A 24,638-nucleotide genomic window follows, 5' to 3' on the forward strand; every position below is an offset into this window, starting at 1 on the left:
ATTGTTTGAATCAGCATTTAATCATTAGCATACAAAAAGCAATAGAGCATAAATTAAGGAATGTTACATCACTTTATCAACATTGGATGTTAGCGGCTATTCGTTTATCAACATTGGATGTTAGCGGCTATTCGTTTTGGAACTTATGGTCTTGAACTATAATATTTTGCAAAATAGCCCAGCCACTACTGTCTGTGTACAAGAATGTGATAAGTAAATTACTTGCATGTGAGGTAGGAGTGATGTTTCCCAATACGGGTCAAAGTATTGCAGTTAGTCCTGAGATCTACATTGATTTATATACAGTACACTGTTTTAATAAGAAAAATAGAGATGTATAAATGGGAGGAGAATAGATGTCCAGAGGCTCTTCATAGCTCTGTACTAAATCCCATTGGATTTAAGGATTGCCATCGCCACAGATCCTCACCTGTGAAGAGAAAGGTGCACACATTCATCACTGAACTTCGGTATTTACAGCTGTGTTGTATTTTACTGTGATAGTTACCGTATATACTCGAGTATAAGTCGACCCGAATATAAGCCGAGGCACCTAATTTTACCACGGGAAAATGTATTGACTCAAGTGGGACCCTCACTCGAGTTTAAGCCGATGGGGGCTTTTTCAGCATAAAAAATGTTCTTAAAGTAGGCTTATACTCAAGTACATAATGATATGGTACTTTGTTCTGGGTAATAGAAAATACCTTGACGGAATCTTTCCATAAAAGTCTTTTACATAATTGGTGATATCATTGTTAATTCCATTATCTGGATTAAGGTTTAGTATGCAGCTTTCTAGAGAAATGGCAGCAGGGTAAAATATTGACAAGTGGTGGTAAACAATTGTAATTTGCTATAAGACTGTATTAATAATTTTAATAAAGCCTTTAATACAGTAGTTCACAAATTATCTTCAAGTCTTCTTTTTTCTTCATGGCAATCCTAGGCTAAAACGAATTGATAAAATTGTGCCAGACTGTCATTATTAGCTTCAGTTATCTAGGTTCACATGTTCTTATGCAGAACCAGTGCTAGTGACTGCCAATCACTTTGACCATAAATGTGATTTGATCCTACACCAACAACCTGGGACACCCTACACGAGTATTGCAGCACCCCAGGGTTCCTATACAGTGTGGGGACTACGACTAATAACCGGCTTATTTCTTTACAGCATCATAAATGTGAGTGACTATGAAATAGTTTAACAAATTATGACTGTGCCAGGACAGCATTATTCAGGCAGCAGACTGAAAAGTAGAAGCTTAGTACATAGCACCATTGGTAATACAAGGCTTTCCGTGAAAGAGCTGTTCTATTATAGTTTCCACACTCATCAATTTCAGTGTGGTAATAAATGCAGAAGTACCAATGCAGTCAGAAAAAGTGCTTAGGAAATGTCCCAGTTCTCTCCACATTACTACTTCCCCATATAAAATGGACACATTTAAATATAAAAATGGGTCTAGTCATGAACAATGGAAAGCCCATCCAATACCACCTATATTACACCACCCTTTTAAGCTTAGCAAATTATCAATGGAATTGTGTAAACTTGCAGTATGTAGCTGAGAAGTCTCACTTACACATCCTATCCAGACCATATTCTGCCTTCCAGCCAAGTTCTGCTGCAGCCACAGTGGGATCTGCATAGCATGTTGCAATGTCCCCTTCTCTCCGTGGTGCTATTTTATATGGAATCTTAAAATGAAGAGGGGAAGAAAAAAAAAAAAGTTACTGCACAAAGGTATTAGTACATCTTTACTTCAGTGTATTTGCTTTCATTTGTGATAAGAATAATACTCCTACATGTTTGCTGTGGCCTATGATATAGGATTAGTAGTATAAGGAACAAAGGTTTTAGTGACATATCTTGCTTTATATAAAAGGTGTAAAAAAAAAAAAAAACAACCACACACTTAACATTGGAACCATGGGTTACAGAAGCTCCTCTAGGACTCCAGCACTTAAAAATCCTCATCTCTACCCCAACCTGCAGGAACGCAGTGGGGTCATTTAAATTACCTGAAAAGGGGGACAAGTTAGTCAGCTGTACGAACGGGGCACTTTAAAATCATATATGCATCTAGAATCAGAATTTAATCTCCCCGGACACTTTTTTTTTTAGGTTTTTGCAATTGAGAAGCGCACTGGAATCTCAATTTAAAAACACGGTGGTATGCTTCTCCATATCGCCCATAAAAAAAGCGTTGCAAGTGAGCAGCAAAAGTAAGGGCGTGTCAAGGCTTTATAATCTACTAGTGGCAGCAAAGTGCGATGATGGGCTGGTAGAACTTAAGGAAAAGTGGTCGACAGATGTGGGCCCGTTGAATGATATAGAATGGAGTATGGCCTTGACATCTGTCCATGCAACAACAAATTCAATAAGGGTACATCAAGTACAACTGTTCATTCTGCATAGGTCTTATATGTCTACTACAAGATTGGTTAAAATGGGTAGCCGTGCTTCGTCGTTATGTCCCAAGTGCAAGCTCAAACCTGGTTCCTTTTGGCATTTAACGTGGGGATGTAGAGTCATTGGGGCATTCTGGGAAAAGGTACAACAAATTTTGATAAGCACGGGTATCCCTGGATCTGTACTGGATTGCAAAAGTTGTGTTTTAAATATCCACACAGGTAATAGAATTAATAAGCACGATAAAATGTACGTATCCAATCTGTGTGCACTGGCTAAACTAATGATAGCGAGGACATGGCTTTCTAAAAATGGGCCTGATATTGCAGCCTGGATATCATTGGTTAATTTCACTGCAACTCACGAAAAACACATATATATGTGTAGGAAACGATTAAGCAACTACACTAAACTTTGGCACAGATGGCTCATGTCTAGTCACGCAAGTATAGAACATAATTTAAGATAATAGGTATAGTATAAAAAAAAAGGGGGGGGGGGGGGAAGAAAAAAAAATAAAAAAAAATTCTAACTTAATACTGTATTGTAAACACTTTATTGCATCAATGAATCAAAACCACGTAAGATGGAAATACAATATGTTTATTAGCAATGCACATTAATATTAATATAAAGCACAACCGTAGAGTGGGTAAAACCTGATATAATTGTCATTCTATTAACTGTTAGGGTATGTCTTATATTATTTGTTATCTAGTAGTTTGCAAGGGAAGTCTTGTTGTGGAGGGGATTAAGTGCAATCTCGATATGACCTGTTAACGGCTAAGTACAAAAAAGAGTAAACTGGTGTTTTTTCATATTTATGCATCCCAATTAACCTCGTGGGCAACAGCGAGCACATGCCCCCAAGGGCTTACAGTTCTGGCATATTAAGTGAAAAGAAAATGATCTTTAAAAGGGTGCATCGTTGTCCGCAAAAAAGGTATAAGGTAATCTGTAAATGTAATGTTATCTGCAGCATCTCCATTACTATTAGTATTGCCATTGTTTTTACGTAGTACATAATGTCTTTGTTTATCTGTTTTTTTTTTTTTTTTTTTTCTCTTTCTTTTTCTGTAGTGTGTTCTATGCATGTATGTAGGGGTATGTTGCTATACCGGGTCGCGTGGTATTGTGCATTGGGCAACACCGTTAGTGGCCCAGTGGGGTGGGCCCAGCGGTCTTGTGTACCACAATACAATGTGCCCATTGTACAGTAATAATGCAATAATGTAATGTATTGTGGACTGCAATGTAATGTAATGTAAAGATGCGGCTTTGTCTATGCGACACTATTCCTTTTAAAAACAATAAAGAGCATTTAAAAAAAAAAAAAAGGGGGGACAAGTTGCCATTGTAGGAGCTCACAAATCTATAGAAGTGTGCATACAGTTGTGATGAATGTTTAGGTGATTGGATTGCATCAACAAGGGACTGGTACCTTCAGGATATCCATAATACGCCTGGGGTTGGTATGTGCGAATCACAACAAGACTGACATATTTGGCCACAAAAAATACTACACCTTATAGAATCATAACTCCTGTATGCAAGACCAATTGACTGCCCAAATCAAAACCACCTGCCATGCTGCCCACAAAGCACACTGAGCTGGTAGAATGTGACTTGTCATTGTAAGGAACCATATTCTCTGCCCCATGCAAGAATTACCTAATTCAAAGCCCTCAAACACTTGTCTGTTTAGAAGCAAGCCATCCTTGTTTGGGTGTCTCATAGAAAGACCTAGAGATTATCTATTGGCATAACCTCACCTTTTCTACTAACATAACTGCAATACCTTGGCAACAAAGCATGTGCAGAGATCTATCTGCCACCAAATACTGAAGATCACCATACAGCTTAAAATCCTATATTGGCTGGTTGGAAAGAAAGTCTGGTAATGCATAGGAGCAAATTACAATAGATATTGGCCTCCAAACTCTTATCTATGTTTCTAAAGCAGCATTATGGGTTATCTTGATCGAGCAACTGTCCAAATGAAAGAGGATAATCCTACCCTTCTACTTTAAATACCCTGTTAGTGAGCATGCATGGAACAGTTAGCAGACAAAGAAAGAGTCCAGAAATTAAATGGATGGGACAGCCACAAACCTGAGGAGGAATTAGTTCTCTGCCATATTGGAACATGTAGGTAAGCATCTTTGACAATCATGAAAAGGAATTTATTCCTATTCCCAGCTGATGACCAATCAATGATTATTATCTTCAGTTTACACAAATGAAGATCAATGTTTAGGGCCTTCAGATTGAAATTGAGAAGAACCCTATCATAGGACCAGATTTAATACACCAAACCAGAATCTAAAGACACAAATACTGACACAGCCCCGGTCACCAACTCATGTAGAGCTCAGAGCCTGCAGACTACTTTTCAGTGGCTTCAATAATCCACAACATTGCATAAGTGGGTCTAAGAAAAGTGCTACTTATTAGGTAAAATAGATTTGCGGATAGTCATAAAGCAGAAATGTATGCATACTATCCAAAAGATTAACAGCATTCAGGATAGATGTGGATATAAAGAACCCAACTTAGGTGGATTTTAACAATTTTTTCAATGTCCCTTTTAAAAATGTAACTAGTCTGAGAAACCTGCCAGTATGGATAGTGTAATGGTTAGCATTACTGCCCCACAGCACTCAGGTCATATGTTCAATACCAGCCATGGACCGAACAGTGTTGTGTTGTTTTATTTTTACAAAATTCATCACTGCTGTTCCCCAACATGGTGCTCTTTATATGTCAAAGGGGGTCGATCCTTTTACTCCCGAACGGTGCGGATGATTCACGAGTTGCAAATCAGCACGACACCGGGTGCACTTTACAGCGAATTCGGCTCTGCGAAGGGTGCAAGTAAGGGTTAATTCATGTGCCGTTTTCAGTGTTAAACTGTCACCTGAATGGCAACTCGCACTCTTCGGGTGTAATAGGATCTACCCCCAAAGTATCTAGGCTTTACCCAAACATAATCTTGCATTATTTATTAGACTATAAAAACAAGACTGGCCAAACATTACATAATTATGTATTGTACTTTAATATGCTGTGAATCTAACCTTTTTACTAGAAGCTTTTTCCATCGCTGCAACCATCTGGAGTACAGAATATCCTACTCCAGTTCCCAGATTATATACCTGTATGGGAAGAGCATTGGGCCAAGTCATAGAGAGATTCTAAAATACAAGGGGATAATGATATGCAACATGATGGCTCCTGTACTCACATTACATCCACTGCTGGTCTGCAACTTCTTGAGAGCAGCAATGTGACCTTTAGCAAGATCCACAATGTGAATATAATCTCGAACACCTATAAAACATATGTACCATTTATGATTTACCACTGTGCAGGTCATTCATCCTCCTTATTTACAAATCAAGCCATCTTAAATTGTTTCCAAAAGATAGAAAAAAAAATAAAAAATAATCAACTCAAAGAAACAAAAACACTTTACGTTAAAGTCTCTAGAGAAAATACTGTATAGTAATGTATCCATGAAGTACATAAACCAATTTTTTTTTTTAAACCACAGCACTCTATAGTACCATTATCCACGGCACCCCTAGGCTAAACATTTCTTTTTGAGAAAATAAGAATGAAATAAATTCTGTTTATATGTCATTTTTAGGTTTAATTATGTTGTGAGGGACAGAATTAGCTTCTGCTTGTCCACATATTTTATGATTGTCAGCCAGGGCCAGATTTGTCATTAGGCCCGTGAGGCACCTTTTATTGGCGGCAGACAGTGGCGTAAATATAGAGGTTGCAGCCTCTTGATTTTTCTTAGCAATATTTTTTTTTTTTTTTTTTAACTAGTGCTGCGCAGCGCCATTGTCACCTGCAACTTCAGCAGGAGCAGGAGACCAGCGGCGAAGACGGGAGCAGGAAACCTGTGGCGGCAGGTGCAGGAGACTAGCGACAGTGGCAGCAGATCGGTGGTGGAGACAGGCAGCAAAGGAGGGAGCAGAGGACCCAGCAACCACAGATCATTGCTGGTACTACCTGGGTATGCAGAACAGGATGGCGCCGTGAGGGAGAGGCGCACTCCCCGCTCTGCTACCTAGCTGAAGTGCATCGTCGGCAGCTGCTGTCATCTGTAGCTTCCTGCGCCTGTTACATTATGGCAGGCAGCAGCACGCCGGCAGCATGAAGAGAGTGAGACAACCTGAACCTTGTCAGTCACAACCTGGCCCTCCTACCTTGATGTTGCGGCCAGTAACAGCCAACCCCGCCGGGCCCCTGAATATGTAGCATGACCCCTAAATTCGCCCCTGCTGGCAGCCACAAGTACTGGTTTTACATATTTTGAGAACAAATTTGTCCAATGATCAGGTCTGAATTTAGTAAGTAAGTAAGTAAGTAAAATTTATATAGCGCACTTTCTCCAGCAGGACTCAAGGCGCTTACAGACATTAAAAAAACAATGCACATAATACAGAGGATGTTGGAGGTACAGTAACAGACATGTCACAGACAAAAGCCCCTGAGCACACAGTAAGCATAATGCAGGAGTGGTGCAGCATTTTGGATAATAACTTCCATGGGTTGTGTACTCCACCCTGACAAGGTACAAAGTGCGGCAGCCATTTTAGGCGCTCTGCGTAGGATTACCCAGGGTGAAATAGATTACCCCTAAAAAAAACTACCCAAAATGGATGATTTCAATGTATACTCAGGTCCATGTATTTTTCATCCCATTCACAAGTGCACCAGATGAGGCAGCCATGGAGGGCGCACTACGACGGTTACACTGTAAGGGGCGAGCCATACAAGGACCCAATGCATACATTGGAAAGCAAATACTTCTGTAGTAGTAAGATAAACCCTGCACAGAAACATCCACGTGATCCACATCCTGTCCGCGGAGATACCATCTGAGGCAACCAGCTTGGTGCACTGCATAGGTCAGCGCTGGCAGGGTGTGCAATCTGCGGAGGTACACAATAGTACCTCCGCAGGGTGTGCAATCTGCGGAGGTACACAATAGTAATGAATTTAGGCATTATGTGCACCGCAGGTGGGGCAGATGTAACATGTGCAGAGAGAGTAAAGCGGTTTACACACGGGGGCAATATATTGCTCAGGGTCTCCTTTTCATCAGCGACCAGAGATGGTCGCTGAAGAAAGGGAACCTCTGCCGGGGGAGCCGCAGAGGGAATCAGCTGGTCGCAGGAGAAAGCCCCTTATGGTCGCATAAGGGGCTAAAAATGGGAGCGTGCACTGGCAATATGGTTGCTCAGCGACCATATTGCCAGCGATAAATGCCGTGTGCATGCACCTTTAGATTTGGGTGTTATTTTGTTTCTGTGCAGGGAAAATACTGGCTGCTTTATTTTTACACTGCAATTTAACTTTCATTTTGAACATATCCCACCTGTAATGAAAAATGGTTTTGCCCATTTGAGAAAGATTTTGCAATCAATGCAGAATTAGACCCATTGTTATGGGCCCCACACACTGGGTGACATTCAGGCATTTTATGAGTGATTTTATTAAATCGCTTAGCAAATACCTGAAAATGTATGTAAATCGCTGTGTGTAGCCCACATAGTGATTTATATGCGCGCCCCCGCCATTCTGAATCTCCCCATGATTCAGTACAGCCCTGTCGGGAAATTAAGTGCAGTCGCTGAGAAGGTCCTGCACATCTCCCGCATGTGTGGTGCAGGCAGATAAGCAGGCCCTTCTGAGCAGGTGTTGCAGCACCCCCTCCCCCTGAAGCCCTGGGGGGGGGGGGGGGGGGGGTGCCTGGGTGAAGATGTAGTGTAATAAAAATATTTTAAAACCTGTGTTTGTATTTTACTGGGGGCTATGGGTACCGGCGGTCCTTTAATGCCCCACATGCAGTTACCTGTGGTTCTCCTAAGTACCAGCATGTGGGGCAGGCTTGCTGGGGTCTGTAGTCCTACTGTAAAGGACAATATTACTGTTTAAATCAGCGATCAACCCTGCAGCCACCGCCCAGAGGTGCAGGGGATAGCCCCGGGCTTCAGCCCAGGCCGACCCCACCTCCCCCAAAACTCTCGTCCTGGGCTGACTAGCTTTGACCACGGGACCCGTCAAGTGTGTTCCCTGGCTATGGCATTACACCCAGAGCCGAATTTCCCATTAGGCACGTGAGGCACCGGCCTAGGGGCGGCACATGTTTGGGGGCGGCACTTGGATGCCTGTGATAGTACTGTCAGCCCAAAATGTACCAATAACTGCAAAATATCCACTGTACTGTACTATATTCCATCTTAAATAGAGTGTAAATGGATCGGACATGCAGATACTGCCCCTATAAACTGTCCTACTTGGTAAACATTATTGTTGTGCCTAGGGGCGCCCTCCTCCCTAAATCCGCCCCTGATTACACCCCTGCTAGTGGAGCCTGGTGTTGGTCCCTAACATACAGGAGACTCCACTCACTTTGTCCCCCATATTTTGGGATCATGGACCAGTCCAAGAGCCTGGTGCTGGTTTCTTGAATATAGGGGGACCTTATTTAATTTTCTTTCCATTTTTAACATTATTATTCTATTATAGACAAATGAAGATAACACTCCCCCAGGCTTTATTCCAACTCATTATTTAAATTTGAATCCTTTTTTTATTCCCTGGAAGTAGTCTTTCTGTGACAGATATCTAATGCTGAATCTCCCTTTATGAATCTCCGGCACAAATCTTTCAGTGTGTAGGGCCCTTTAAAACTAGTCAAATGTTGAGTACTATAGCGGGGTTATTACAAAATACAATGTTAATGACCCATTTCACAAAATGTATTCTTTAATATTGTGCACAGCAGATTTTGGGTATGTGACAAATCAGATCTTTTGTATAAAAAAAAAAAAAGAAAAGAAAAAAGAAGTGTTGCCTGCATTATAGAGTAGTCTATAGGGATTCTATCAATAGTCTGTTTTTTTGCATTGATTCAGACTACCAGACCAAGTTAAACCATTGTATTGTGTAATTAACAGCTACTGTAGGCCTTGATTACATATAAACAGAAGGTGCTGCTAGCCTTAACAAAAACTTCAGCTCAGTGAGGTATCTCTGCTTCCAGTCCAGCTAAATACAGGTTATCTAGATTTAGAATCCTAATGTACTCACAGACAGGCCACTTTGCGTTCGAATGACTTTGGATGCACCCTGCAGCCGGATGCTAGTCTATTCTTACTGGGATAGCTCAGGCAGAGAGTTACATTAATCTTGATGCCTGATGTAAGAAGCAATACTAATCACTGATCTTACTGGGTATGAAAGGAATTGGGACTGTGCCATATACTCAGGGGTGGAGCAAGGGCTCCATGCGCCGGAGCCGTGCACTGCCAGCCACTATTTTCTAGCGTTCCCCCTAGCTCTATTTCACTGCCCCTTTTAAAATCAATAACATGCGCCCTTGTGCCACCCACTCCCATCCGTCGCTGATAGGCTGACAGCCACGCTCATCAGGAGGTCGGGACTGAGGTGCCTGTCAGCGCGGCAGGGAAGAGCTGACACACTGCTAAACTTAGAGCAGTGTGTAAGGTCTTCCAGCTACACCGCGCAGCGCTCACCTGCTCTGATGAGAGGGACCGGCTGTCAGCTGTACACCGCCCGCTGCACTGACACACCTGGGCCGGCTCTCACTCACCGGGCTCACCCCGCCTGCATGGCAGAGGTCAGAAGACAGTGCTTTCTAAGGAGGAGCTGGTGATGCTGCTGCCACCGCCGCCACTGCAGGGAGCTCAGGGGTCTCAGACCATGGCTGGTGAGTGATGCTGCTGAAAATGATGGGGGAATCCGGGTTTTTCCCCTTCATTCTCGCTGGTCTACCCACTAAACTTATCATTCCCTCTGACCACCTTCACCCTATTAAACCACCTTCATCCTACCCGGTGTGCCCACATCACTCCTCTTTGTGGCCCCCCTAACCCCCCCAGCTCACCCCTCCCTGTGACCACCTTCACCCTATGAAACCTCCTCATCCATCCCTGTGCCCACCTCAATCCTCTTTGTGCCCCCTCAACCTACCCTGTGCCCCCCTCACTCTACCCTGTGCCCACATCACTCCTCTTTTATCACCTCTCAGACAACTCACCCGCCCCTGTGCCCAGCTAACCCCTCCCTCAACTCACCTTGCCCCATGCCCATGGGAGCCGACAACTCTTTTGGGTTCTGATAGAAAAAAGGGGCATGACACATGGGGGAGGTATGGCCAGACACCCTCTTGGTGTTTTTATTTGGGTGGTTGGAGGTGTGTGTGGGAGGTGGTGCCATAATGTACAATGGGCATTACGGTGTGTGGTATAATGTTAGACTGTGCCCCCGTTTCGCAGCACAAGAGCCCCGCCTACTAAAAACGGGGAGGGAGGGGCGCAAAACATGCCCTTGCTCCGGGCACCTAGCTACACCACTGCTTATACTTAGAGATGCTACCCTGCCTATTCCCCACCTTTTGTATTATTGCCTGCTATGTGGCTGAGATAGTACTGAGCGCACCTGCTATGCTTTAATAACTGCATTTATACCTGGTGTTAATCTGTTCCCCCCACACTATGCACAGCTACATATGTAGATACTTACCAGTCCCATCTGGTGTATTATAGTCATTTCCAAATACACTCAAATATTCCCGCCTTCCAACAGCTACCTGAAAAGGGCAGATAAACATGCTTAGCAGAGAAAAGAAAATGTGGGCTCTTAAACTTAGAATATTATCTTGTACACTACTTTACATGTAAATACAGTTCATGTATTCATTTGTGGTATACTATTGTTAGGATCATGATGAAACACCCAGAATGATGTAGTAATCCATATACTGGGTCCTAGACTAGAGACATATAACACAACTAACAGACCTGAGACACATAGGGCATCAGGTTGTTTGGGGTTCCCTGGGGATCTTCTCCAATCCTCCCAGACACATGAGCTCCAACAGGGTTAAAGTATCTCAAAAGAATGGCGTTCCACTCCTAGAAGGGGAGGGAGAAGAAAAGGAAAAGGTGTATTCATATACACACATCCATCAGAACTGCTCCCAGTGGAAATAGATGCCCACATTATCTAATGCCCATGCTTTGACCACACAAACATGCTTGCTAATTTAATACCTTGTAGGCAGCCTGTGTGTGGTAACTAGACCTTCTCTTTATTGTACTCACCCCTTCTGCTTTGCATAGATCTTGAATCATCTCTTCAATGAAATACTTTGTTTTTCCATATGGGTTTGTGCATCCTCCAACTGGGTGCTTCTCATCTATAGGCAGGTACTCAGGGTCACCATATACTGTGGCAGAGCTGCTGAAGACTATCTTGTGTACCCCATGAGCATTCATTATCTACAATAAGTACAGAAATGTAACAAGTTTGTTTTTATACATAGAAAATGTCACCTCAAGCCTGTCATTTAAATGGGACTCATTAGAAACACGTGTGAGAATTCACCATCAAGAACTTGATTGCCATAAACAAAAAAGTTTTCCTTAGATAGCTTTTCCAATCTAGGTTATTCCAGAAATACCAAAAGGTGCTCAAAATCCTTGTAAGCCAGACATGTCCAAACTGTAGCCCTCCAGCTGTTGTGAAACTACACACCCCATGCTGTAGTTGCAATAGTTTTAGCATTCCCTAATAGCAAAACTGGAAAGGCATGATGGGACTTGTAGTTTCACAACAGCTGGAGGGCCATAGTTTGGTCATGCCTGTTGTAAGCCCATGTGATTATCCAGAGGTGCAGAAGAAACATTGTACCATGGTTTTGCTGATTGGACTAGCTGGCAGGTTGTGACTCATGTCCAGTAACACAGATCCACACAGTACTGCAACCTGAAGTACACAACTAAAGTTCAAGCACAGTCACGCAATGCAGTAGTCCCATCAGAAACCAATTATCTGAGAACAGTTTGCAAATTAAAGGACTCAGAAAAGACTAGTAAAAAAATAAAAAAAATAATAATAATATCTCTTTACAGAAGAGTGCTAGATCTTACAAACTGTGCAAATAAGGAGCAGGGCGTCACAGTTTATTTACTTGCAAATAGTTATTTTCCACATCAGGCCTACTAACAGACTCACCTCCAGGAGCTGGATAGTGCCAGTGAGGTTCACTTTATTTACTTGCAAATAGTTATTTTCCACATCAGGCCTACTAACAGACTCACCTCCAGGAGCTGGATAGTGCCAGTGAGGTTCACTTTATAATACATGAGTGGCTTCTGCACAGACTCCCCAACTGCTTTCAAGCCAGCAAAGTGCATAACAGCAGAGAACTTGTGCTAGGTACAGGATGAAGGATACATCACAGAAAGTCAGGACTTCTAGTGTTTATACTGGGGAGTCAATGTACAGTAGAAATCATACATCACACAAGATAAGTTTATTTAAAGTGAGCAGATTACCTACTGTAACTAAATATACGGTACTTGTTTCCTAGAACGGCCACACCGATGTTGATCGGGTCGGTCGCATCAATCGCATCGCATGCGACCAAATCGCATGCGATGCGACCGACGCGATGGTCCCGATTTTTACATTGATTGAAATGTGAATAGGGTCCCTGGGACCCTATTTTACATTGGATTCAATGTAAAAGTCTCCCCAGACCCCAATTTTAACCCCCTCAACGGCACCCCACGATTGACGCCAACTGGAAGCGTGGCGAGCGTAGCGAGCCCGCAAGGGGCGGCTGTACGCGTCCTCCGACCTTTTCATACCCCTACTATCCACGTCGGCGTGGAGTTGAGAATATAAAGTGTGGTGAGCGCAGCGAGCCACTGTGCCCGAAGCGTGGTGAGCTTTGCGAGGTGACGCGTATAACTTCACAGGTATACGCGTCGACTCGCTGCGCTCGCCACACTTTACATTCTCAACTCCACGCCGACGTGGATAGTAGGGGTATAAAAAGGTCGGAGGACGCGTACCGCCGGCCGCTCGCCACGCTTCGGGTTGGCGTCAATCGTGGGGTGACGTTCACAATGGGGGGGGGGGGGGGCATATACAATGTGAAATGGGCCATATTGGCCCATTTCCCATTTTTTTCCCGATTACAATGTTAAAAATATTTTAACATTGAACCCTATGGCAAAATCGGGTGCATCGCGTCGGTCGCGTTGCGTGCCATGTTAATGCACCCGACCGACGCGATGGACCCGATTTTGCCTTTGCCGGCAAAATGCACCTGATTTCAAAGGCCGTTCTAGGAAACAAGTACCAAATATACAAATAGCAGTACAATATGGATTGATTGAGAACAAAATATAGAACACAAGATAACTGAATATTGACTTTGATTTGGTCATATGTACCTTATCAAACAAGTTGTTCATTGCAGCTCTGTCTAGTAGATCCACCTCTTCAAACTCAATCTTCTTACCTGCAATTTCCTGCACTCTGAGCAGACTTTCTGGGAGACCGTTGGGCCCTTGAGACAGCAAATGAGACCATGATTACTAAAAAGCCTTAAAAGGGAGTAAATCAAAACATATAATTTGGTTAAACACAGAGCCGGACTCAAGGTGTGTACACACGGCAGATGCTGCCGTGAGATGCGAGTCCCGGTGCGATCAGATCGCATCGGGACTCGCATCTCACGGCGTGCCAGAGGGGCACAATTTACACTATATAGGGCAGATCTGCACTATATAGTGTTGCCTGCCCTCTCTATCTGGCTGCCAATATGCACTCACACGGGAGCGCCCATCGGGCTCGGAAGCCCTAAAAAAGCATGCGATTTGGCTTCCGATGTTCCCTATATCGGGAACATCGGAAGCCAAATCTAACCTTGTGTACACACTATGAGAGTTGTATGTAAAACACAATATTTACACACAACTCTGATGTAAACAGATCTGGGTGTGTGCAGAGCAATAAGACTGACATGCTACAGACATTTCTGGGGTGGTGGAGTGGGGACGGACAGCGGCAGAAGAAGGAACCAGCGCAGCGGTGAATGGCACCTCCTATACCTACCCCCCCTCCCCGGCACGTACCCCCCCTCCGGCACGTACCCCCCCTCCCCTCCTGTACAGCCGGGGGCGGGTGAGCACCAGAGCGTCCGTCCCCCCCCCTGCCAGTCCATCATGAACAGGTGAGTTATTCTAGGGAAAGCTAAAGATAATGAGGAGGGGGTTGGGGAGATCCATTCTGACAGTATCGTTTTTTTTTTTTTAATAGTCGCAGCCAGTTTTACAAGCAGTAGATGGGTGCCTGGGGAAATGCGTTTACGATCTGGGGATGAGTATTGTCCAGAACACCCAAGATTTGGAAATGGTGTAATCTATATCAAGTTTTGTTTTAACAGTTCTGAAAGTCAGACCAAATAGACTGTACAGGACCACATGCAGTGTACCAGGTCCGCATCCGGGCCACCGCATTTATAGCAATTAGCATGGAGAGCTCCTCCAGTAAGGTATTTAAGTTTCGGGGTAAAGTATGATCTATGTAAAAGCTTTTGGTGCATCACCATATATTTAATGACTGGTATGCTGTCAGCATTGTCTTCATGGTCAGCTCAGGAAAGTCATTCTGCCATTTCAGAAAACCTTTCAGAAGATGGTCTAATGCTATGCATTTGCGGCAGAGATCATAGATATCTCAAGTTGAGAGTGGCCTGTCTAGCTGTGCATGTAGAAGTTTGTGAAGAGCGCAAAGCGTGATGTTTGGTCCTGCCGAAGTTAGTATGGATTGGGCGTAGCATTTTACCTGTGTATATGTGAATTGTGATATCTGAAGTTGAGGATATTTATCTTTCAAATTCGTATTAGGTCAGGATATTCCAGGATCTATAAAAAAATTTGAAAGCTGGCTGGGTATGAAATTGGGATTGCCCCATAGGGGGAGAAAAATAGATGTATACTTTGAAGTATGTGCGGCAGACCTAACCAGTCACCATGCCATGCAGGTAGTATTGAGAAGGAGATTACTCTTTACTGCTTCTGGAAGAGCCCAGGGGTCTTATGTAGTAGCGCTATTAGATGTGTGTTAGGAATAAAACCTTGCTCTTCAGAAAAATTTGCATAGGTGTCGGTACCCGATATCCAAGCCATTGCAATACGATAATTTGCCGCCATAGCATAGGTTCTAAGGCACGGAAAGTTAAGGCCCCCCAGCTCCCTTTTCTGTTGCATTTTAAATAATGATATTCGCGGGCGCTTTCCAGACCACAGGAACTTAGAGAGCTCTTTGTTGTGTTTTGCGATATCTCCTTTAGGAGGAATGATGGGCAACATTTGTAATGTGTACAAAAATTGAGGAAATGTGATTATTTTATACAAATAACAACATCTACCTATGTAAGACAAAGGTAAATGAGCCCAGTCACTCTCCATTTTATCACTGTTGAAGCTTATACCCCTTTCACACCAGAAATGCAGGGACAAACCCGGGAATTCAGTTCCTGGGACAAGCAGGGACATTCCCGGGTTTGGACCCATTCACACCAGAAATGTCCCTGCATTTTCTGGTGTGTGAAGGGGGCTGGAAGGAGGCCGGCAGGAGAGCTGCGTCATCATCATCCACCGGCTGTCCTGTCATTTGCGCCCGCCGCCTGCATTAATTCCCGTCGGACAGGACACGGAGGACCCGGCAACTACACTACACCTTTCACACCAGCCAGGTCCCCGGGTTGAACCCGGGAACAACCCTGCTACCTAGCAGGGTTGGATTGCCGGCAAATTAGCCCGGTAATTTGTCCCGGGTACCTTTCACACCAGAGGTAGTACCGGGTTGTTCCCGGACTCAACCGGGAATTTAGGCTGGTGTGAAAGGGGTATAAGTGTATCTGGCCGCTAGATGGTAACCACAGCAGCCTCAGAGAATACACATGGGGCAATTATAGCCCTATTTCCTAGTGGTCTGTCTAGATCTGTTTAGAGATTAAGCACAACTCACTCAATGTGTATGCCACAAATGACAGCGATGCGCAGACTCATGCATTGCATTAATTTTGGCAATGGAAATTTAGACTAATACTATTCGTTGACAATCTTTTTTTCTGTGACTAAAATATAACTAGAACGAAAATAGGAATTTTTAATAACGAAAATGTTGACAAAATATTCAACCATGTTGTCATGACTAAACGAAAATGCTCTATCACTTGTCAGGACACTACTTTTTTAGTGATTGAATTTTTAGAATCGTTAATTAATAACACTGTGACTTATACAGTTTTATTCATTATCTCTGGCCCTAAAATTACTTGCTTGCATTGTGGCTGCAGAACAACTCTTTGTCATGAGAATCAACTAGTCCGTTTATGTAGCTAGCTACAGTAGTTATCTTTTAGCTATATATTAGAATAAGCATCCTTACAGCTTTATTTTATTTTGCAGCAGACTAGTACTGTAATACTTTTTTTTTAAATTCAATAATTTTTATTGATTTTTCAAGACCGCAAAACATCTAAACATACAGACACGTCAATGGGTAGATGGCATACAATATCAAATTTGTGACACTCTACACATGAGTACAAAGAGAAAATAAAAAAATAACAGAAACAGGAGCATATTGTAAAGCACAAACCCTGAAGGAGTAATTAAAACAAAAATACCTGCAGGCTCCATGCGGGTCAATGAGCAGTATAGAAGAGCAGGGGTGCATATGGTAATTGTCTAAATGTATTGTAAAGTACAATAGCGCAGGTCACTACATTTAACAGAGAAATATTGAGCAGAATTTGGTAGCAAATACAATAATACCAACAATGACGTGTCCTTAAACAACCCCCTCCTATGAAAAATAAAAGTAATTAAATTAAATCCCAAAGCAAACCTACCCCATAAACCCCCCACCCTGTATAACCTATCCCCAAATTAGGCATACTTGGATCCCATAACCAATTTACCCCAACCCCACTAACTACATTAACTAGATGCTATATCCTACCCATCCCTCCCTCCCACACCAAACAAAATGAGAGGCAAAATACTAATGGCTTTAAGCTAGGCCGCACCCAGCTCCCCCACAAGAACCGGATATAGGAAACCTTGAAATGAGAGGTAATATAGTAACGGCTCTAAGCCAGGCCGCATTCAGCCCTCCTCTATAAGCCTGGTATAAGAAACTTTATCAAAATTAGCAGGCATCTCTCCATATAGAACAACCAAATGTGCATAAATATAGTAACAGGGCACTTAACAAAAACTAAATGTTAAGAAAAGGATAAAGTGGTATAATTAAGGGATTTTGATGCAGATAGGACATATAGTACAGACCACGATATACATAAAACATAGTTCAATACTTTGCAAGTGTCCAACATCAGCAGAAACCTAATCAGACATCATCAGGGATAAAACAAAGTAAAATGTCAATCTGGCCAGAGGCCATCAAAGGGTTTAGCACTCCCCCCTCCAGGCCATATATGATACGTAGTAAACGCATTGATATGTGAGTATAGCATAAAAGGATCCACAGTTCCAGGATAGGGTCCTCTTACAGGATAACAAATAGCTGCACAAAGGAGTATAGCCTTGTCCATAGTGTAGGTTGGCACAAGATGGATCATGGGGGGGGCACATTGGTAGGACAGGAGCTTGGTTTGAAAACCATAGTGCAGGTAACCACAGGGTGAGGCTTGAGAGAGTCTGTAGCATCAGGACACGGTCCCTGTAAGGGGTGGCAAACACTTCCACAAAGTGTGGTAATCGCACATGTACCCAAGCCCAAAGGGTAGGCACACACAGGATGAGATGTGAGAGAGGCAGCATCATCGTGAGATCTTTGCACGGGGCACAAAACAACTTGATTGCAGAGAGCAGTTGAAGTAGTCTTGTCAATATCATGTGCAGCCTCAGCATCCATAGTAGATGTAGAAGAGTATAGGGCATCAGCCTGCGAGTCAAACCTATCTAGGAGCCTCTCAGTAGATGCATAAATAGCCTGCAGGATCTTTTGCAATGGGGCAACCATAATTATAGTGCCCAGCACGCAATGGAGGAGCAGCACAACAAAGATGCAGGGCTCCCTAGGAGGATAACAGGCTGCAGCTGATTGACGGTGGCTAGCACACCATCAAGCTAGAGGTAATAGTATAGATCAAATGAGGAGCAAGCCGCAGTAATGTTGAGCCGGGATCGCCAGGAGGGTTAACAGCTGCTGTATACAACAGAGACTCACTGCGAGATGCAAACACCTTCCAAAATGGCCGCCGGAGCACTCAGCCCAGGGCTTCTTCCTCCCTTCAATGAAGACCCTCCAGAGGAGATGGACCAGCACACTGCGGGCCGCAAATGTGCGCTTGAGGCGGTAGCAACGGAGCACTGGGCACCGGTATGCGGCAGGACACGTCAGCGCCTAACGCCAGGCAGTCGGAAGCGCCGCGGGAACCCACCACGGAGGCCGCTGAGTCCCAGGTAAGCATGCAGGGGGAGGCTAAAGTCCGGCGAAACACTGCAATAGACACAGGACAGATACCCACAGCGCTATGACCATCCCATCGGCAGCTGGAGGCATCCAACAAGGATATTTTGCAGGATTTTATGCGGGAGAGCTGGAGCGCACGACCTTCTCCTAGCTAGTACAAGCCACGCCCCCCAGTACTGTAATACTTACTTGTATCAGGCAGATTATTTAATAAAAAAAATGTATTCTTGAACTGATATGTGCAGAAAATAAATTACCTGCTGAAATAGCATTTTTGTTGTACTAGTTTGAAACCTAGATTACTAAACACATAGTAAAAAGGTATACAAAGTATTCAAGGGAATGACAGAGAAAGGATTTTCAGCAAAACCCATTACAGTATTGATAAACTGCAAAGCTATGACTAAAACTACATGAAAATATTCATCAAACTCCACTGACTAAAAGTTGACTTAAGCCGGAAAAAAACAAAAAAAAAATTGACATTTAATTTCATCAAATTTTAGGAAAGTGAGACTAAAACTAAATTGAAAATCCCTGATCTGAATCTTGGTATATAGTCAAGATCTAGTCAGATCGTAAGTGTTCTCACCAGAGAACACTGGTTAGCACAGATTGCCCATACACACATCGCTATTATATTAATTATTATAACACATGTTGTGCTGAGAGAGAAGAAACTAAATATCACAGCAAATTATTGCAAACAAATACAGTTGAGTATCCATTATCCAAAATGCTCGGGACCAGAATAATGCTGTGTACACACGGGGAAATATGATTGCTGGGGATATATTGCTAGCAATATATCCCCAGCAATCATATTGCTCAGTGTCTCCTTTTCATCAGCGATGAAAAGGAGACACTGCTACGGGGCGGAGGGGGAGCACAGCAGCAGCACACGCTGCTGCTGTCACTTTGAACGGAGGAGGGAGGGAGCAGCCGCACGGGGCTGGGGAGATCAACGCTGATCTCCCCGGCGCTGACCTCCCAGGACAGCGATCGCGGGGAAAGCCGCTGGTCGCAGGAGCATGCTCCTGCGACCAGCGACCATTAGGCAGTGCACACGGGAGCGCGCAGCTGGCGATTTATCGCCACCTGCGCTCCAAATCACTGGCAATTTGGTCGCTCAGCGACCATATTCCCAGCGATTTCACACAATATTGCTCCCGTGTGTACACACCTTAACAGATTATTCCGTATTTCTGAATAGTTTTATATTTCAATGAAATAATTTGAGGGATCTTGCATTTAATGTTGGAGGTACGTCTGAGTCCCCTTGCAGGGCTCGCTTCGCTCGCCCACACTACGGGTTCGGTGGCTCGCTACGCTCGCCACACTATTTAAAATCAACTCCATGCCAACATGGATAGTGGAGGTATGAACATGGCGCCGTGAAACTACACAAGTACCATGTTGGATATACACACAACACACAAATATATTTTATTTGTGCATGAAACAGTTTGTGTACCATCTCAGGCACAACTACTAGGCACTGAATGTGAATGCCATGCAATAATTTTCTTGCACATATTTAGTGCTAGTTACATATTACGGGGAGCGATTCTCTAAGACATAAATCCGGTAAGAACCCCATTATCTGGGTTTTTACCGCATATCTGTATGCTCTAACCCCCCTCTGCAGTGGCAGCGCTGCCGAGGGAATCGCCAGCAATTCCCTGCAGAACCCTATGGGATTCTTACCGCAGCGCTGTTTGAGGGATCAGTCACGGATCCCTCCCAGCATGCCCTGCGGCTGGCGCGTCACTCTGCGCATGCGCAGATGGACTCCCGGGTCGCAGACCCGGAAGTCCAGTGCCGGCACCGCATCACAAGGGACAGCTCTTATCGTTAATAACGGCATATGTTAGAACATATGCCGTTATTAATAATGCGGTGGCTGGCGAACAGGGCTGCGGATGTTACAACATCCCGCCCTATGTCCCCAACCTGTAATCCAATATTGCAGGCATCAATGTTATTATCAATACTTACTACATTTCCCAAAGTGTATAGTTATTGTAAAGCACAACAGAATATGCTGCGCTATATAGAACCTGCAAATAAATAAATAATATTATCTAGAAATCTCTCTCAACAAGCATCTAAGCACATATACACCCATATATGGAACTAGCCATGCTCTTTGGGCATGACACACCCCCTCACTGGGTCGCTGTGCAAAATTCTACTGCCAACTTCTTCACTGGCACTCCTGAGAAGTTTTCAGGCTATGCTAAAGTGCCCAGTTTGGCAAACCCAGAAAATTCTCTGCATTGCCACTGTCTGTGCTGGGCAGAACCGCTGAGCAGAGCCCTGAACTCAGCTTCAGCCACTGCCTGGCTCCGGCTGCCTGGCCACACCTCCTCCCCCCGGCTGTGTGAGGAGTGGCTTGCTAACTTCGTGCCGCACCCAACCGGGTTGCCGGGTTGATGTAGCAGCACTGCCCGGCCCCAGGAGATACAGTTTAGGGAGTGCTTGCCCCCCCCCCCCCCAAAAAAAAAAAAAAAATTATATATATATATATATATATATAAAAACTGAAGGGATTAATCTCCCTGAAACTATTTTTCAAAAGTAGGCAAGTATGGGGCCATCTAGCCGCTGGGAAGCACAAGGGCATTCCTCAGTATGCAGGCTAGCAAAAATTGCTCTGTGTTTATGGGGCTTTTGTTTTCTCAGATTTAACTGCAACGCTGTATTATCCCCAGGAGTATTCAATGTTTGAAACTAGTAACAAATCCAAATGATTTAATCGGAAGATAATTATATGGACACAGTTGTACTATTACTGTGCTCAATTTAAACCTACAGACCACAGAAATGCTTTATTTGTCCTGTTATAGTGTCTGATACTCAGAAACATTTACATGCATAGATAATGCATATACAACATAAATAGTTAGATATACATTTTACATACATGCTTACCTCTTATGGCATTGTGAAAGTTATCAATAACTACAGGCTGATACCCAGCTTCCAGCATTTCCAGCACACAATGGCTACCTATATAGCCAGCACCTCCTGTCACTAACACCTTCTCAGCCATTGTTCAACAGACCTGCATGCAGGGAGAGAAACAGTGAAAACATTTTTTAAAGAGAACAAGCTACACAGTCACTGCCTCAAGATGGTTGCAGTATAACTTTAATTAGAAACATGAATCTACCCCCAAGCTTGATGATACAGAGCCATAAATTGTACAAAGGAAGCAGTGTTCCTGGGGTGGGTGGGTTGGTTGGCAGGATCCAGGGAAAAAATATAAACTTTTGGGACATTATGTCATCCACTATCCAAAAGTAAATGCTTCACGTAGCTTTAGCTGTGCAGTGTTCTCAATACCGTGCCTGATTTATGGAGAGGTAAAAAAAAAAAATAAAAAAAAAAAAACTTTAATTTGTACGTAGTACTTTTTAGTGGATGATTGACAAGCTTCTCATCCAGTGTCATCACACCTCCAACATAGAAGCTGTAGGTCCTGTGTCAGATGTCGAAACAACATCTGTTTTAAATACAGTTCTGTACATTTCTATAAAAAAAAAAAAAAAAAAAAAAAAAAAAAAAAAGGAAGTACAGCTTCATAATGACAGCATGCAATGCCGCATCCTGCTTTTTCCAACACCAACACCATACAGTTTCTGGTCAACACATTCTACTTTTCAGCCAAATGACCCACATAAAAGACTGTTTTTAAGTTTATTCATTGGGTTCACTGGAAACACAAAATAAACTCATTAGAAGAATTTATGGGGCAAGAATAAAAAAAAAAAAATACACAAATGAAAATTTGGTACCCAACGACAGGTTGTAGGGGTTTTCCCCTACTTCCTTTGATGTGTGTGTGTGTGAGAAATTAGATTTTTCACAAACCAAACGATTTTTCCACATTCGGCTGAAGGGAATTCTTCAATCTGACTGTAGAATATAGGTTTGTAACAATTTGGAAGATTGTGAAGTTTTTCTGCATGCTGTAATACTAATGTCTTTGTACCACGTGCTATGGTTTTGATGTCTGTAAAGCACCTTCAATCCTATGGGAGAAAGAGCACTATTTAAAAAATAATGACTACTATTATTGTGAAGCAAGGCTGGGAACCATATATCTTTGGTATGGCTTGGTTGCACCTGCGAAGTTCCCATGCTACAGGGTAGTATGATGCAGTATGAAAATATGACTTGGAATTTGCAGCTAATCAAGAGTAATGGCTATGTATTGGACAGCACATCTCAGCCAAATCTGTAGTCCTCAGAGAAAGCACATTCTCATGTACCCAATAAGCTGGAGAAACTGGTAACATAGGCACTTTCTGGCACTTCTGGGCCCTAAATCTAAGCCACAGGCAATGCCTAGATGACCACCAATACCTACTGCTTGTGATTTTGAATGCGACTCAGGATCAAACTCTAGTGGCACTGTCAAACTTTTGGAACAGTACTCTATCTTCAATTGTACTACCAACCAACATCCAAATACCCTTTCCAAGTGGTGAGCTATTGGGCAAACCTGTGAATTCTCTGTGAGAATTGTATTTGCAATGCATCTAAAATTCCAGAATGCCAAAAGAAACCATCACAAGCTGCCATTAACAATGGTCCTTAGAATATAGTATAGTATTATACCATCAGCAACACGGATCATAAACTTTCATTAAAACAATGGTACACCTTGAATAACATACTACTTGGGATCTTCTAAACAAAAGGGAAAAAAATAACTGCATTTAGGAATATGATGTTTACACTACTATAGCTTATATAAATGATTCTTTGGCAATGTGTTGCAGTTTGATTAAAGACTACTTACTTTAAATTTCCCGGGCTACCCACCCTCCCATTTCACAATCTGTAACCTCACCAGATCTATGTTATTTGGGATTGGCTATTTTAAATGTACATGATAAAACAATAATTTTTAAATAAAATCGTGTATCATTAATACAGGATAATAAACACCAAATTGTGGGGACTATAGAACAGCAAACTGGAACTCTGTCTGTGGTGCCAATAAACTACTAGCAATAATTATTATCATCCTGCACAGACATGCAAGACCTGTACAGATGCAGTGATCCGGGTGTAGTCACATAGGTGGCAGAATTGACGTCATGATCAGACACAGGTACAAGGCTGCCCCACCTCACATTATCACACTCAACTGTATTTTTTTTCCACGTTGATGACTATAAAATGACTATAGACACCTTATATATTGGAAAGCACGATAAATGGGGCAGCTTTTGTAGGTGCGTGCAGATAAGCCCCAGCCAGATAAGCCCCAGTGCAGATAACCCCATTTTTTTTTTGTCTTGGGAGACGTGAGAAGCCAATGATTCATGTTAACAGAAAAAAACAAAAGTTAAAGTTATTATGGTTAGGCATGTCACTATCTTATACACCCCACCTCGGAGAGCATATTAATAGGAGTTATAATCATTCATTTAAACAATCACAAACCCAAAATGCAAAATAAATCCCACTTATATAGGAGATCTCACATGAGCAGCTATGTGCTGCTGTATCCCTGCAATGCTGGCTGCAATGCTGGCTGCAGTGCTGCTCACCTATGTGCTGCTCTCCTGGAGTATAAATCAGGCTGTCAGCTCCCAGGCTCAGACCCGCTGCTGCCTGCTGTGCCGCGCTCACCGTGCACTTCCTTCCCCAATCCCCAGTTGTTGAAGTGGGAAAGGAAGGATCTGATTGGCGGGATAAGCGGGGCTGGGAAGGGGTTATAATGAATAATGAATAAGATAGGAGTGGCCTGGCGGTGAGAGCGAGTCCTGGAAACAGAGTGCCCCGCCCCCTGAGCGGCTGTCCCGCCTCCCATTCATTCTGCAGCCGCCGCTGCTACGTGGATGTGACA

At 43.3% G+C, this 24,638-nt stretch overlaps 1 protein-coding gene across 2 annotated transcripts; it reads right to left on the minus strand.

The window, feature by feature from the left end:
• GALE (UDP-galactose-4-epimerase) lies at nt 1-24,564 on the minus strand. Of its 2 annotated transcripts, none has more exons than XM_083173817.1 (11): nt 24,340-24,564; nt 21,707-21,839; nt 13,711-13,826; nt 12,568-12,681; nt 11,569-11,745; nt 11,266-11,379; nt 10,988-11,054; nt 5,664-5,749; nt 5,497-5,574; nt 1,590-1,704; nt 1-430 (listed from the first exon to the last, which is right to left on the minus strand). In XM_083173817.1, exons 2-11 carry the CDS (start codon nt 21,825-21,827, stop codon nt 372-374), a joined length of 1,047 nt encoding a protein of 348 aa, XP_083029943.1. In that variant the 5' UTR covers nt 21,828-21,839; nt 24,340-24,564; the 3' UTR covers nt 1-371. The 2 variants fall into 2 exon arrangements, with proteins under 2 accessions (XP_083029943.1, XP_083029944.1); XM_083173818.1 differs by lacking the exon at nt 24,340-24,564 and adding an exon at nt 24,274-24,294.
• Nucleotides 24,565-24,638: the final 74 nt, after the last annotated feature.

Source organism: Crinia signifera, chromosome 2 (genome assembly GCF_055691185.1).
Source record: "Crinia signifera chromosome 2, ASM5569118v1, whole genome shotgun sequence".
Taxonomy (NCBI): Eukaryota; Metazoa; Chordata; class Amphibia; order Anura; family Myobatrachidae; genus Crinia; species Crinia signifera.

Excerpts from the sequence above, each read along its gene's own strand:
- GALE (XM_083173817.1), bottom strand. The coding sequence starts at position 21,827 with ATGGCTGAGAAGGTGTTAGTGACAGGAGGTGCTGGCTATATAGGTAGC. Across the intron at positions 13,827-21,706 it reads CTTTCACAATGCCATAAGAG|GGCCCAACGGTCTCCCAGAA; the intron begins GTAAGCATGTAT and ends TGCTGTCTCAAG. Across the intron at positions 11,055-11,265 it reads TGATGCCCTATGTGTCTCAG|GTAGCTGTTGGAAGGCGGGA; the intron begins GTCTGTTAGTTG and ends TGCCCTTTTCAG.